Source organism: Lutra lutra, chromosome 4, assembly GCF_902655055.1.
Source record: "Lutra lutra chromosome 4, mLutLut1.2, whole genome shotgun sequence".
NCBI lineage: Eukaryota > Metazoa > Chordata > Mammalia > Carnivora > Mustelidae > Lutra > Lutra lutra.
This window is the reverse complement of record NC_062281.1, coordinates 176,136,848-176,149,078: the sequence shown is the minus strand read 5'-3', so window position 1 is coordinate 176,149,078 and position 12,231 is coordinate 176,136,848. Positions and strand designations below refer to the sequence as shown.

Here is a 12,231-nt window from a genome sequence, read left to right as displayed (position 1 = left end):
TGAGATGAAAACTTTGTAATTTCCACAGATTAGTCTGAGTTCTGTTATTAGAAATCACATAGAATTTGGCAGCTCTGGAAGTTCATGAGAGCAACAATCACTTCCCTACTTTCTATTCTCTTTTTCTAGGTTAAGCATCCCAATACATATGTATATTTTAACGTAAACTCTGTGTCCAGTGTGGGGCTTGAACTTATGACTCCAAGATCAAGAGTCACACGTCCTACTGACTGAGCCAGCCAGGCTTCCCAACCATTCCACTATCTTTCAATTATTTACCCGATGACATGGTTTCAAATTCCATCATTATCTTCTATCTCTTCGCAACAGATTCTGGTTTTTAGAAAAATAAACTGTCCAGATTTGAGTGTAAGATTAAAGATGTAGTATAAATAGTGATAAGTAAGGGATTGTTACCTTCCATGGTCTTCTGCATGGAGAGTGAAGCTCAGGATGTCAGTAACTATGTTTGTATCTCTCACTGTTGTAGCCCCACAACTTAACCATATGGCCCAGAACCTGGTAATGTTTTCAAAAAATATATGTTGAGGAGTTAAATGAGTACTCTGGTCACTGTAAATCTAGAAATGCAGCTGAAGTTTATTAGCTATTTTAGAATTTTTTTCTGTTGGAGCACGTTCAGTCAAGACCTTAACATCCTTTTCTTATGAACTATTGTCAAATTGGATAAACTCTGTCCTGCACAAATTCTTTTTTTTTTTTTTAAGATTTTGTTTATTTATTTGACAGACAGAGATCACAAGTAGGCAGAGAGGCAGGCAGAGAGAGAGGGGGAAGCAGGCTCCCCGCGGAGCAGAGAGCCCAATGAGGGGCTTGAGCCCAGGACCCCGGGATCATGACCTGAGCCGAAGGCAGAGGCTTTAACCCACTGAGCCACCCAGGTGCCCCTAGGTAGCACAAATTCTATGCTAAGTGTTAAGTTCTCTGCTGGGTAGCACAAGTTCTATGCTAGGTACTAGGTATACTATGGGAGAGAAAATAGCCCTCTTGTCATTGGTATTACAGTGTAGCTGGTGGTGGTGGAGTGGGGAAGACAGACATTAAGCAGTAAATGTCCAGTATGTTCTTATCCATTGAGAGAGTCTGTGAAGGAAACAAGTAGGTTCTGGGATAGAGAATTGGAGAAGGACTTATAGGGACACTTTGTAGATATTAGAGCAGTCAAGGAAGGTTGTTTTGAGGAGGAATTATTCAAGCTGAAACTTCAATTAAGCTTAAAGTCTGGTGAAGACACTGGGCATTTTTCAGGGGGGAGGGTATCTTCCAGTCTAAGGAAATTGCATGCAGAGATGTCTTAAGTCAGGAAAGCGCTTGGCTAGTGTGACTAGAATATAGAGGACAGGAGGAAAGTGGAACAAAATGAGGTCATAGAGATCATTCAAGGGGCTATAATTCAGGTGAGAAGTGAAGGAACCTTGCACACACATGGTAGCAGTATAGAAGGAGAAAAATGGACCGATTCTAAATCGATTTTGGAGGTAGACTACAGAATAACAGGTGGATTAGACTGGGAAGGGAAATGGACAAGGCTGACACAAGGACTGTGCTTCATTTTCTGGTTTGAGCTACTCGATGGTAGGATTCAGCTCTTCACTGTGGATGGGAGAAAGAGAGAACCAAGAGTTTAATTTTGGACATGTTGTACTGAGATGCTTATGAGATAGCCACCCCTCTTTGTCTCTTCTGTTTTGGTTCTATTGCTATATTTCTTTCATTAAGCCATTTATCAGAGTGGGTCAAGGAAGGTGTGTTATAAAAATGCCTCAGAATGAGACAGGAGACTGCCTGGGTTAATGAGAAGCATGCTAATGAAATCAGCTAGAAAAACTAAGGGGAATGGTAGTTCTTAAGCTTTGGTTGCAAGGCTTTTCAAGTTTCTCTGCCCTGTATTAGTTTCAGCTTCCCTAAGGATCCCCATTGTGAATTATTTCCCTGATAACCTGAATTTACCCAATCATGTGTTGAGTTTCTCTCTGACTCTAACCTCTCCTGCTTCTACTTTGTTTACCTACTTCCCTGCTTAAAAACCTGCAGTAGTTCTCCACTGCCTTCAGGATAAAATCTGAACTATTTTTTTTTTTAAGATTTTATTTTTTTATTTGACAGAGAGAAAAAGAGCATGAGTGGTGGGGAGTGGCAGAAGGAGAGGGAGAAGCAGATTCCCCACTGAGCTCGGAGCCCAATGTAGGGACCTTTGCAGGGGCCTTTTGGGGGGGTGTTTGAAATGGGCTCAATCCCAGAACCCTAGATCATGACCTGGGCTGAAGGCAGCCCTTAACCAACTGAGCCAGCCAGGTGCCCCTAATGTCTGAACTATTAAAACATGTTTTTCACATCTTTCATAATCTGTCTTTCCTTTTCTTTCACTTTCTCCCCATTCCCTGTTCACATACACTCTACGGAAAGAGAAAGAGGTACATGAATGGTGGACTGAAACTGGCGGGAACGGAGGAGGTCTTGGCCAGATTGAACAGCCTGTCCATAAAATTTTTTAAATATTTTATTTATTTATTTGAGAGAGAGACAGTGAGAGAGAGCGTGAGCGAGGAGAAGGTCAAAGGGAGAGGCAGACTCCCCATGGAGTCAGGAGCCCAATGTGGGACTCCATCCCAGGACTCCAGGATCATGACCTGAGCTGAAGGCAGTTGCTTAACCAACTGAGCCACCCAGGTGCCCCTAGCCTGTCCATAAGTTAACAGATAGAAGTTTCTTGAGCAGAGAACAGTGAGGTAGAAGCATCTACAATACTAAGTTTTAGAAAGACAGATACTATTCTGGGAATTTACAATAGAATCACTACCCTGTTGTGTATTAATAGTTTTATTTTAAAACTTTTTTTTTAATTTTTAAAAGGCTTATTTTTTTTTAAAGATTTTATTTATTTATTTGACAGACAGAGATCACAAGCAGGCAGAGAGGCAGGCAGAGAGAGAGGAGGAAGCAGGCTCCTTGCTGAGCAGAGAGCCCGATGCGGGGCTCGATCCCAGGACCCTGAGATCATGACCTGAGCCGAAGGCAGCGGCTTAACCCACTGAGCCACCCAGGTGCCCTAAAAGGCTTATTTTTAAACCTTCCAGAACCTGTTTATTTTTATGGGAAATGAAAACACCTACCTTATGGAGTAATTGTGATATAACACGGTAAAGTATGTAGGATAGTGGGTGGTATTTAGTAGCTACTCAGTAGACACTATCTACTATTATTTCTGTTAGAATTAATTTTCAGTGGTAACTCTATTCTAACCCTACTTCCTTCTACTTCCCTTTTGTAGCCCTATTCCAACCAGTCAGGACTACTTACTAGTTCCTGAGTAGTTACAGTATTCTTAGTCATGCCAGTTCCCTTGTCTGCAATTCCATTTGCCCTTGGCACTTCAAGTTTCTTTCCGTTGACATCTTATACTCACCCTTCAAAGCGTAACTTAAAAACCATCTTTTCTGTGGCCTGGGTGGCTCAGTTGGTTAAGTGTCTGACTCTTGATCTCTGCTTAGGTCTTGATCTCATAGTCATGAGTTTGAGTCCTGTGTTGGGCTTCATGCCTACTTAAGGAGCCTACTTAAAAAAACAATGCAAACCACCTTTTCCACATGGCCTTTTGTGATCACTCTAATTGAAAGTTATTTCTTTAGGTGTGCCTGGGTGGCTCAGTGGGTTAAATGTCTGCCTTCGGTTCAGGTCATGATCCCAGGGTCCTGGGATAGAGCCCTGCATTGGGCCTCCTACTGAGCAGGGAGCCTACTTCACCCTCTCCCTTTGCCCCTCTCCCCTGCTTGTGTGTGCTCTTTCTCTCTCAAATAAATAAAATATATTTAAAAAATTTTTATTAATATATAATGTGTTATTTCCTTCAGGGGTACAGGTCTGTGAATCATCAGTCTTACACAACTTGCAGCACTCACCATAGCAACTACCCTCCCTAATGTCCATCACCCAGTCAGCCTATCCCTCCCACCCCAGCCAGCAATCCTCAGTTTGTTTCCCGAGATTAAGAGTCTCTTATGGTTTGTCTCCCTCCCTGGTCCCATCTTGTTTCATTTTTTCTCCCCCCCCCCAAAACCCCCCACCCTGCCTCTCAAATTCCTCATATCAGAGAGCTGATATGATAATGGCCCTTCTCTGATTGACTTATTTTGCTAAGCATAATACCACTCTTAAAGCTTTTCTGATATCTTAGGACACATCTTGCTAATAGATACAGAAAGTAAGTTGAGACAAAGCACAGATGCTTATAGACACAGTTCAAAACTATCGTGACCTGATGCTAAGATGCTGAGTGTAGTTCCTGGGAAGCAGCTTGGTGGTGCCATCCTATCGCCGCAGCTTAGGGCGTGTGCTGCCTCTGTATTGGCTTCCTGCAAAAGACATGCCGGGGGTGCCTGGATGGCTCCATTGGTTAAGCATCTGACTCTTGATCTCAACTCAGTCTTGATCTCAGGGTTGTGATTTGAAGCCCCATGTTGGGCTCCACGCTAAGCTGCTTAAAAAAAAAGAGAGAGAGAAATTAATAAATTAATGGCCTCCCTTCTCCAGAAAAAGAAAGAAAAAAACCACAAACAAATGCTGAATGCCATTTTTGCTTTCCACTTCTTTCGTAAAAGTGCAAATCCTCTTCAGACTTCTTTCAGTTAGTGAAAACAGGCATAGATGGCCCCCAGCTTATGATGGTTTGATTTATAATTTTTCTGGCTTTACAATAGTACAAAAGCTATTATGCTTACAGTAAAAACTGTACTTTGAATTTTGAATTTTGCTATTTTCCTGGGCTGGTGGTATGTAATACCATACTCTTTTGTGATCTTTAGAAGTAGCAGCAGTGAGCCACAGTTCACAGTCAGCCATGCAAGCGTGAGGGTAAACAACCAATGCACTTAAAAACATTCTGCAACCAGTTTTTCACTTTCAGTACAGTATTCAGTAAATTATGTGAGATATTTAACACTTTATAATGCTTTGTGTTAGATGATGTTGCCTAACCGTAGGCTGATGTAAGTGTTCTGAGCACATGCAAGGTAGGCTAAACTATAATGTTCTCTGGGTTAAGTGTATTAAGTGCACTCTCAACTTACAACATTTTCAGTTTACTATGGGCTTATCAGGGCATAACTGCATCATGAGTGCAGGAAGATCTGTACTCATGTAGGTCTTTTTTAAATAAGCAAAGTGGCATAACTCAAACTTGTCTCTAAGAATTGTGTATTATTCTTCTTGGGTCCCTTTTCAGTTGCTAAACCCAAACCTTAAACATGATTAATACTCAGTAAACCTTGATAGATGTTCACAGAGCTAACTTGAAGAGTATTACTAATACCTAAATCATTACACTTCATCCATAAATGGTGATCCTAAGGAATTTTCTTAGTGGTGCCAAACCGTAGTGTTTTTTTCAAAGTTGTTCACCCAAGAAGCATTAATGGAGTACTGACTGTACTAATGTTAGAGAGAGGTACAAAAGAGAAGAAAGATATTGTCTGGCCCTTACAGATCTGCTCAGTATCATATTTTTAAAGATCTGATTTGCCTGAAGTCAACAGATGCACACTGTTAAAACAAGTTTATCTTGTTTTATACCAAATGGGGTGTAATTCCAAGGGTTTGAAAGATTAGGATTAAGATCAAATGGGAACTCATTGCTTTATCTAAAGTGCTGATTTTTTTTTTTTTAATCAAAAGGCTTCTTTCTGACATTAAGTAAATAGATACCTCCTTTTGGATTTTGTATCCAGAATGAAAGGGATATCATTTACTGCAAACAGGAAGGGCCTGTTTGTAGAGCATTTATCCTGTCTTTGCTGCTTGGTTTCTTTATATCTTTTCCTCTGGTTACCCATCTTATCATTTGTAACAGGAAGAACTTGGCTGCAGGTATAATAGATTTGTCAGGGTGAGTTTATTTGAGCTTTTAGTAAATGGTCCATAGAATATTTTCTTTCTGCTGTTTAGTTTTTGCTTAATTCTGACCAGCCTCAGAGCTAAGTGGAGATAGTTGCCTGGTTTATTGTTTGCATTTAATATTCTCTCTAACCCCACTCCCCTTTGCTTTTGTGGGGCTTACTAAACAGTGTTGCTACCCACGTGTACATGGCTGTAAAGAACATGCATAAAAACTTTACTTAATAAATTATTTTTATTTTTCCTTGCGTACTCTGAATTGTAGCATCATTGCTGAATACTAACTACATTGTCTGATTTCTTGATTGTTTTCCTGCATTGAATATATGATACTACCCAAAGTTGGTTTCAGTATGTTCCTTCCAGTAGAATTCTTTTGTCATTCTGCTTGTATGCCTGTTCCTTATGTTGTGCTCGAATCCATTTTATACTTATGTTCAGTTTTTCACACATGTCCAGTTATATGGTAGAATGTGTCAGTTTTGCACTGATAGATGTTATTCTCTGATTCTTAATCATGTCTTTTTTATTTAAAAATATTTATTGAGCAACTAATATTTAAATCAGACACATCTACATATTTGTGAGTTTCTGCTAAATAAGACAGAGATGCTGTCCTCTTGTGCTGTACATTCTGTTATGGAGGGCGGACAATTCAAAAAAGGAAAAAAGAAAAGTAAATAAGCAAGGTAATTTTAGATTATAAGCTCTATACAGAGAGTTAAAATGTGATTTGATAGTGTCTTGGTAGCTAATTTTTAAAAAATTTGATTACAGTTAACATACAATGTTATATAATAACTCCACTATTGAGTGTTTACCCAAGGGAAATGAAAATACTAATATAAAAAGATATATACACTCCTATGTTTATTGCACCGTTGTTTACAATAACCAAGATATGGAAGCAACCTAAATGTCCATCAGTGGAGAAATGGATAAGGAATATGTGGTAGCTATATATAATGGAATATTACACAGCCATAAAAAGGGTGAGTTGGCCATTCATGACAGCGTGGGTGGAGTTAGAGAGTATTATGTGAAGTGAAATAAGTCAGACTGGGAAACACAAATACCACATGATTCCATTCATAAGTGGAATCTAAAACAATAACAAAACAACAGTGAATGAATAAACAAACAACAAGCAGAATCAGAACTATAAGCCTATAATTGCAGAGAACAAACTAACAGTTGTCAGAGGGGAAGAGGTTAGAGGGTTGGGCAAAATGGGTGAAGGGGAGTGGGAGATACAGGCTTCCAATTACAGAATAAATAAGTCACAGGAGTAAAAGACACAGCATAAGGGATTCAGTTGATGATATTGTAATGGCAATGTATTGGGACAGACGACAGCCACACTTGTGAACATAGCATAAGGTATAACTTGTTGACTCACTTCATTCATATGTCTTGATCATTCATTCCTAAATGTGTCAAAGAGATCATACCAGTGGAGATACCAAGAACACTGACTCTGGGCAAGTGTAATGACTACTTGGACAATTTGGAATTGCCATAGCTCTAGTTAAAATTTTCAATTGCCTTTTGATTAAGCAACAAAGAGAATTCTGAAACATGTTAGTGGTTCAGCTTCTGTGTTTAACAATGTGTTGCCTTCTTTGCTTCACTCATTAATTCAGTGGGCATTTGTTGAGTATTTCTTGTGTCAAGTATTTTTCACTGTTCATATTCTACTTTCTAAAAGTAGCTTTTTGCTATCTTTATTTCTTAGGCATTTTGAGTACATTCCAAAAGTAATAGTGGTTTTTGTTTGTTTGTTTGTTTTGTTTTTTTATGTCTTGCTACTCAAAGAGTGGTCATTGGGCCAGTAGCCCTGGTAACATCTGGGAGCTTGTTAGAAATGCGGAATCTCAGGCTCCATTCCAGACTTGCTGAATCAGAATCAAGATTCCTAGGTGATTCGATACACATTAAAATTTAACACGTCCATATATAGCATAGAGATTGTTACCATCTGTGTGTATTTTTTTTTAAACAATTGAGTACTTTTACTCATTCAGCTACTTTCTTAGAGACTCCCTTTCATGTGAAAGCAATTATAGGAATATCCTTGGAGGATCTTTTCTATTTTTAAAACTCTACGAAAAAATTATAAAACACAGGAATAGGTAAATACTCTTGGTTTACAGAAGGATGCAAATAAAAGACTGTTTGAAGTGGGGCATAAGTGGTTTTCATATCTGCTAAAACTTTCACAAAAGACTTGTAATTTTTAAAAATGGGTCTTTATGAGAGACCTTGCTGCAAAATCTGTCATATGGGAAGATTTTAATACAGAAGTGGTTTCAGAACCTTTTCCATAGGGTGAATGATAAAGTCGTATCTGGTAAACAATGCTAAGTTTTCATCCTGTCCTCTCTTTATTTTTGGAAAGGAAGTATGAAGTAAACTGATGCTATCAAATCAAATCAAATCAAATCATTACTCTTCTAGAATAAATAGTAGTTTGATATCCGGCTTTTCTTTCTGGTGGTTTGATTACTTAGAGATTAAAGAAGAAGACTTTTGAAAAGTCAGTTGCCTACTCCTAATATGAGGAGGAACTGATGACAATTTTATTTCTTTTATTTAAGTACAAATGTAAATCACTCGGGTAACAAACAGAATGTAGATTGGTTGGTAAATGTTTTAAGTAGTGTTTATAAAGACTGAACTGCATATTTTATTAGCACAGAGTAATTTTTGTGACTTAGTAAATGAGAATAGAAAATGTGCTTTGAATTTTTTATTGCTTAAAATATTTTCATATTTTTATTGCTTAAAGTAATTGCCAGGAGAAATGCATCATAGGTAGAGAGTACAGCAAGTGCGAAGAGCCTGAGAAAGTAATGAGCTAAATATAGCTCATTAATTTGGATTGTGAACATTCAAATAAAATTACTTCATCTAAATAACGTGAAGCAGATGTGAAGAGAATGTAAATGCTACTCTTTGAGTGGAGTGCTTTTAAGTATAGGAGTGAATCAAAGTGTAAGATCATTAATAGTCAACTTTATTTCCTGGTGTCACAGAAGTTTCTTGTGTGTTGGTTGTCCTCCTCCTCCTCCTCCTTCTTCTTCTTTAAGATTTTATGTATTTATTTTAGAGACAGAGAGAACATGAGCAAGGGGAGGAGCAGAGGGAGAGGGACAAGCAGTCTCCATGCTGAGCACAGAGCCCAACTCTGGGGCTTGATCCCAGGACCCTGAGATCATGATCTGAGTTGAAGTGAGACGCTTAACCAACTGAGCCTCCCAGGTGCCCCTGGTTATTCTTTAGTAAACTAGATGTGACAATGTTCTTTGGCTATGATTGTGAGACCTGACTAATAATGCTGGGATTTTGAGATCAAGAGGCTAGAAACCAACAGTTTTGAAATATGTGAGCTCTGTAGCATGCCTGCCTTCTCTCTTTTGCATTTGCTTTCTAAATCTGTCTTCTCTAAACTTTATTTTCTTTTTAAGATTTTATTTATTTATTTGAGAGAGAGACAGAGATAGCAAGAGAGAGAACAAGCTGGGAGTAGAGGGAGAGGCAGACTCCCCACTGATGAGGGAGCCCAATGTGGGGTTCAATCCCAGGAGCCTGGGATCAAGACCTCTGCCAAAGGTAGATGCTTAACAGACTGAGCCCATCCCTGATGTGGCCAGGCACTCCTAAATCTCTCTTCTCCATTTTGTTTCTTTATTTTTCTGTTATTTTTCCATTTTTCTCTATCGTAATAATTTTACTGTCTATTCTTAAAAATGCTGACCATGAAAAATCATATTATTCAGAAGGAAAAAAGGTCTTAAGGAACTTAAAGAAGGGTACTTCTGCAAGAGACTGTAATTTAGTATTATAACTTGAAAATGTAAGGATTTTTTGATGATTATTTTAATCAGATACTTGTCATTGTTTTCTGATAAATGATCAGAATTCTCATTTGCTGTTCTTAGTAGAGAAGTCTATGCATTTTAAGAAATATAAAGAAAAAGAACAATAAAGAGTTGGGGACCTTTTAATCTCATAATTTCTTGGGGCATAGAGATGTTTGCAAGAATAATTCCTGCAAACTTTGCACCTTTATTAGATTGATACCCTCAAAGCATGCTAAAAAGCATAAGATCTTTTTAGGAAAGATAAAAGGGTATTTGCTATATACAGTCAGAGCATTGAATTTGAAATATGCATTTCACTAAGTTGGCCTCAGGGGTAAGGTAATTTCTCCATGTGCATATATTTAGCAAGTGACAGCATTAATAATTTATTCGGGATGTATAGGTGAGATATTTTTGTACTTTATTTGAAGGTCTCATGCTTAATGGACTGGAGTCCTGTCTGTGGGTGATTCAATACCTAAATATATTAATTTTGGCACACTTGACATGATTTAGGGTTTTGCCTACAGTAATCAGTTTTGATTGTAAGAGTTCTCCTCTCTTTTTAATAGCAACATCATGACAACAGAGAAGAGTTTAGTGGCTGAAGCTGAAAATTCGCAGCACCAACAACAGAAGGAAGAAGGTGAGGGAGCCACAAATTCAGGCCAACAAGAAACTCAGCTTGAGGAGGCTTCTCAGGAGGCAGCTGAGGGAGATAATCAGTGTGAGCAGAAGCTGAAAACATCTAATGGAGATACTCCTACACATGAAGACTTAACCAAGAACAAGGAGCGGACATCAGAAAATAGGGGCCTGTCACGGCTGTTCTCCTCATTTCTCAAAAGGCCTAAGTCTCAGGTTTCTGAGGAAGAAGGCAAAGACGTTGAGTCAGCTAAAGAGAAATGTGAAGGAGGTCAGAAAGAGATAGAATTTGGAACCAGTCTTGATGAAGAGATCATTTTAAAAGCCCCAATTGCAGCTCCTGAACCTGAACTCAAAACAGACCCATCCTTGGATCTTCATTCATTAAGCAGTGCAGAAACACAGGTAAGGATGTATGAATGAGGGAGGTGTGTAATGAAGACTGTATTGACTGTATTTTTCACTTAATAACATTTGCCATGATTTTTTATTAACCAGTTGACTTAGGCATTGATAAGAATAAATAACATGAAGCTTTGGAATTTCTGTTGTGAAAAAATTATCCAAGTAATCAATGTAAACTTGACTTTTTAGAAGATGTACTCTATACTTTTATATTTACATTTTATAGAGCAAAGAAAACAAAATGAAAGAAGTATTTATCAAATGGGTTTTTTCAGCCTATATATCAATTAGCTGTGATAATAGAACAAGTCCAAGTTTTTTTTAATGAACATATGATGTATTATTTGCTTCAGGGGTACAGGTCTGTGAATCATTAGTCTTACACAATTCGCAGCACTCACCATAGCACATACCCTCCCCAGTGTCCACCGCCCCCCCACCCCCTCAGCAACCCTCAGTCTGTTTCCTGAGATTAAGAGTCTTTTATGGTTTGTCTCCCTCCCTGGTCCCATCTTGTTTCATTTTTGACTCCCTACCCCCCATGACTCCCTGCCCTGTGTCTCAAGTTCCTCATACCAGAGAGATCATATGATAATTGTCTTTCTCTGACTGACTTACTTTGCTTAGCATAATACCCTCTAGTTCCACCCATGTCATTGCAAATGGCAAGATTTCATTTCTTTTGATGGCTGCATAGTATTCCATTGTAGATATGTATGCCACATCTTTTTTTTTTTTTTAAGATTTTATTTATTTGACAGAGAGAGATCACAAGTAGAGAGAGAGAGAGAGGGCGAGAGAGAGGAGGAAGCAGGCTCCCTGCCTAGCAGAGAGCCCGATGTGGGACTCCATCCCAGGACCCTGAGATCATGAGCTGAGCTGAAGGCAGAGGCTTAACCCACTGAGCCACCCAGGCAGCCCATGCCACATCTTCTTTATCCACTCATCTGTTGATGGACATCTAGGTTCTTTCCATAGTTTGGCTTTTGTGGACATTGCTGCTATAAACATTTGGGTGCACATACCCCTTTGGATCACTACATTTGTATCTTTAGTGTAAATACCCAGTAATGCGATTTCTGGGTCATAGGGTAACTCTGCTTTCAACTTTTTGAGGACCCTCCATGCTGTTTTTCAGAGTGGCTGCACCAGCTTGCATTCCCACCAACAGTGTAGGAGAGTTCCCCTTTCTGTGCATCCTCACCAACACCTGACTTGTTAATTTTAGCCATTCTGCAAGTCCAAGATTTTTAATGAGAGGTGGGAAAAGGTGAGGTGGTTTAAAGTTCATTTTGTTGGAATTCTTAGGAGTGGGACAGTTTATCTGCAAATGTGGTACTTTTATGAAAGTCCTCAAAAAAGCTATGTAGTAGATTCAAGCTATCCAGAGGTATGTCCTAGGTTTGAG

General features: G+C 38.8%; 1 protein-coding gene across 21 annotated transcripts in view; it reads left to right on the top strand.

The window, feature by feature from the left end:
- The window catches only part of EPB41 (erythrocyte membrane protein band 4.1), a 199,217-nt gene that overhangs the window by 78,684 nt on the left and 108,302 nt on the right, over positions 1–12,231 (top strand). For 20 of the 21 annotated variants that reach the window (XM_047723948.1, XM_047723963.1, XM_047723946.1 and 17 more), the window contains one exon: positions 10,346–10,823. In XM_047723948.1, coding sequence (XP_047579904.1) covers positions 10,353–10,823 — 471 coding nt within the window. In that variant the 5' untranslated portion in view covers positions 10,346–10,352. Of the gene's footprint in view, positions 1–10,345; positions 10,824–12,231 lie in introns of those variants that run through there. The other variant, XM_047723953.1, reaches the window with a different exon arrangement.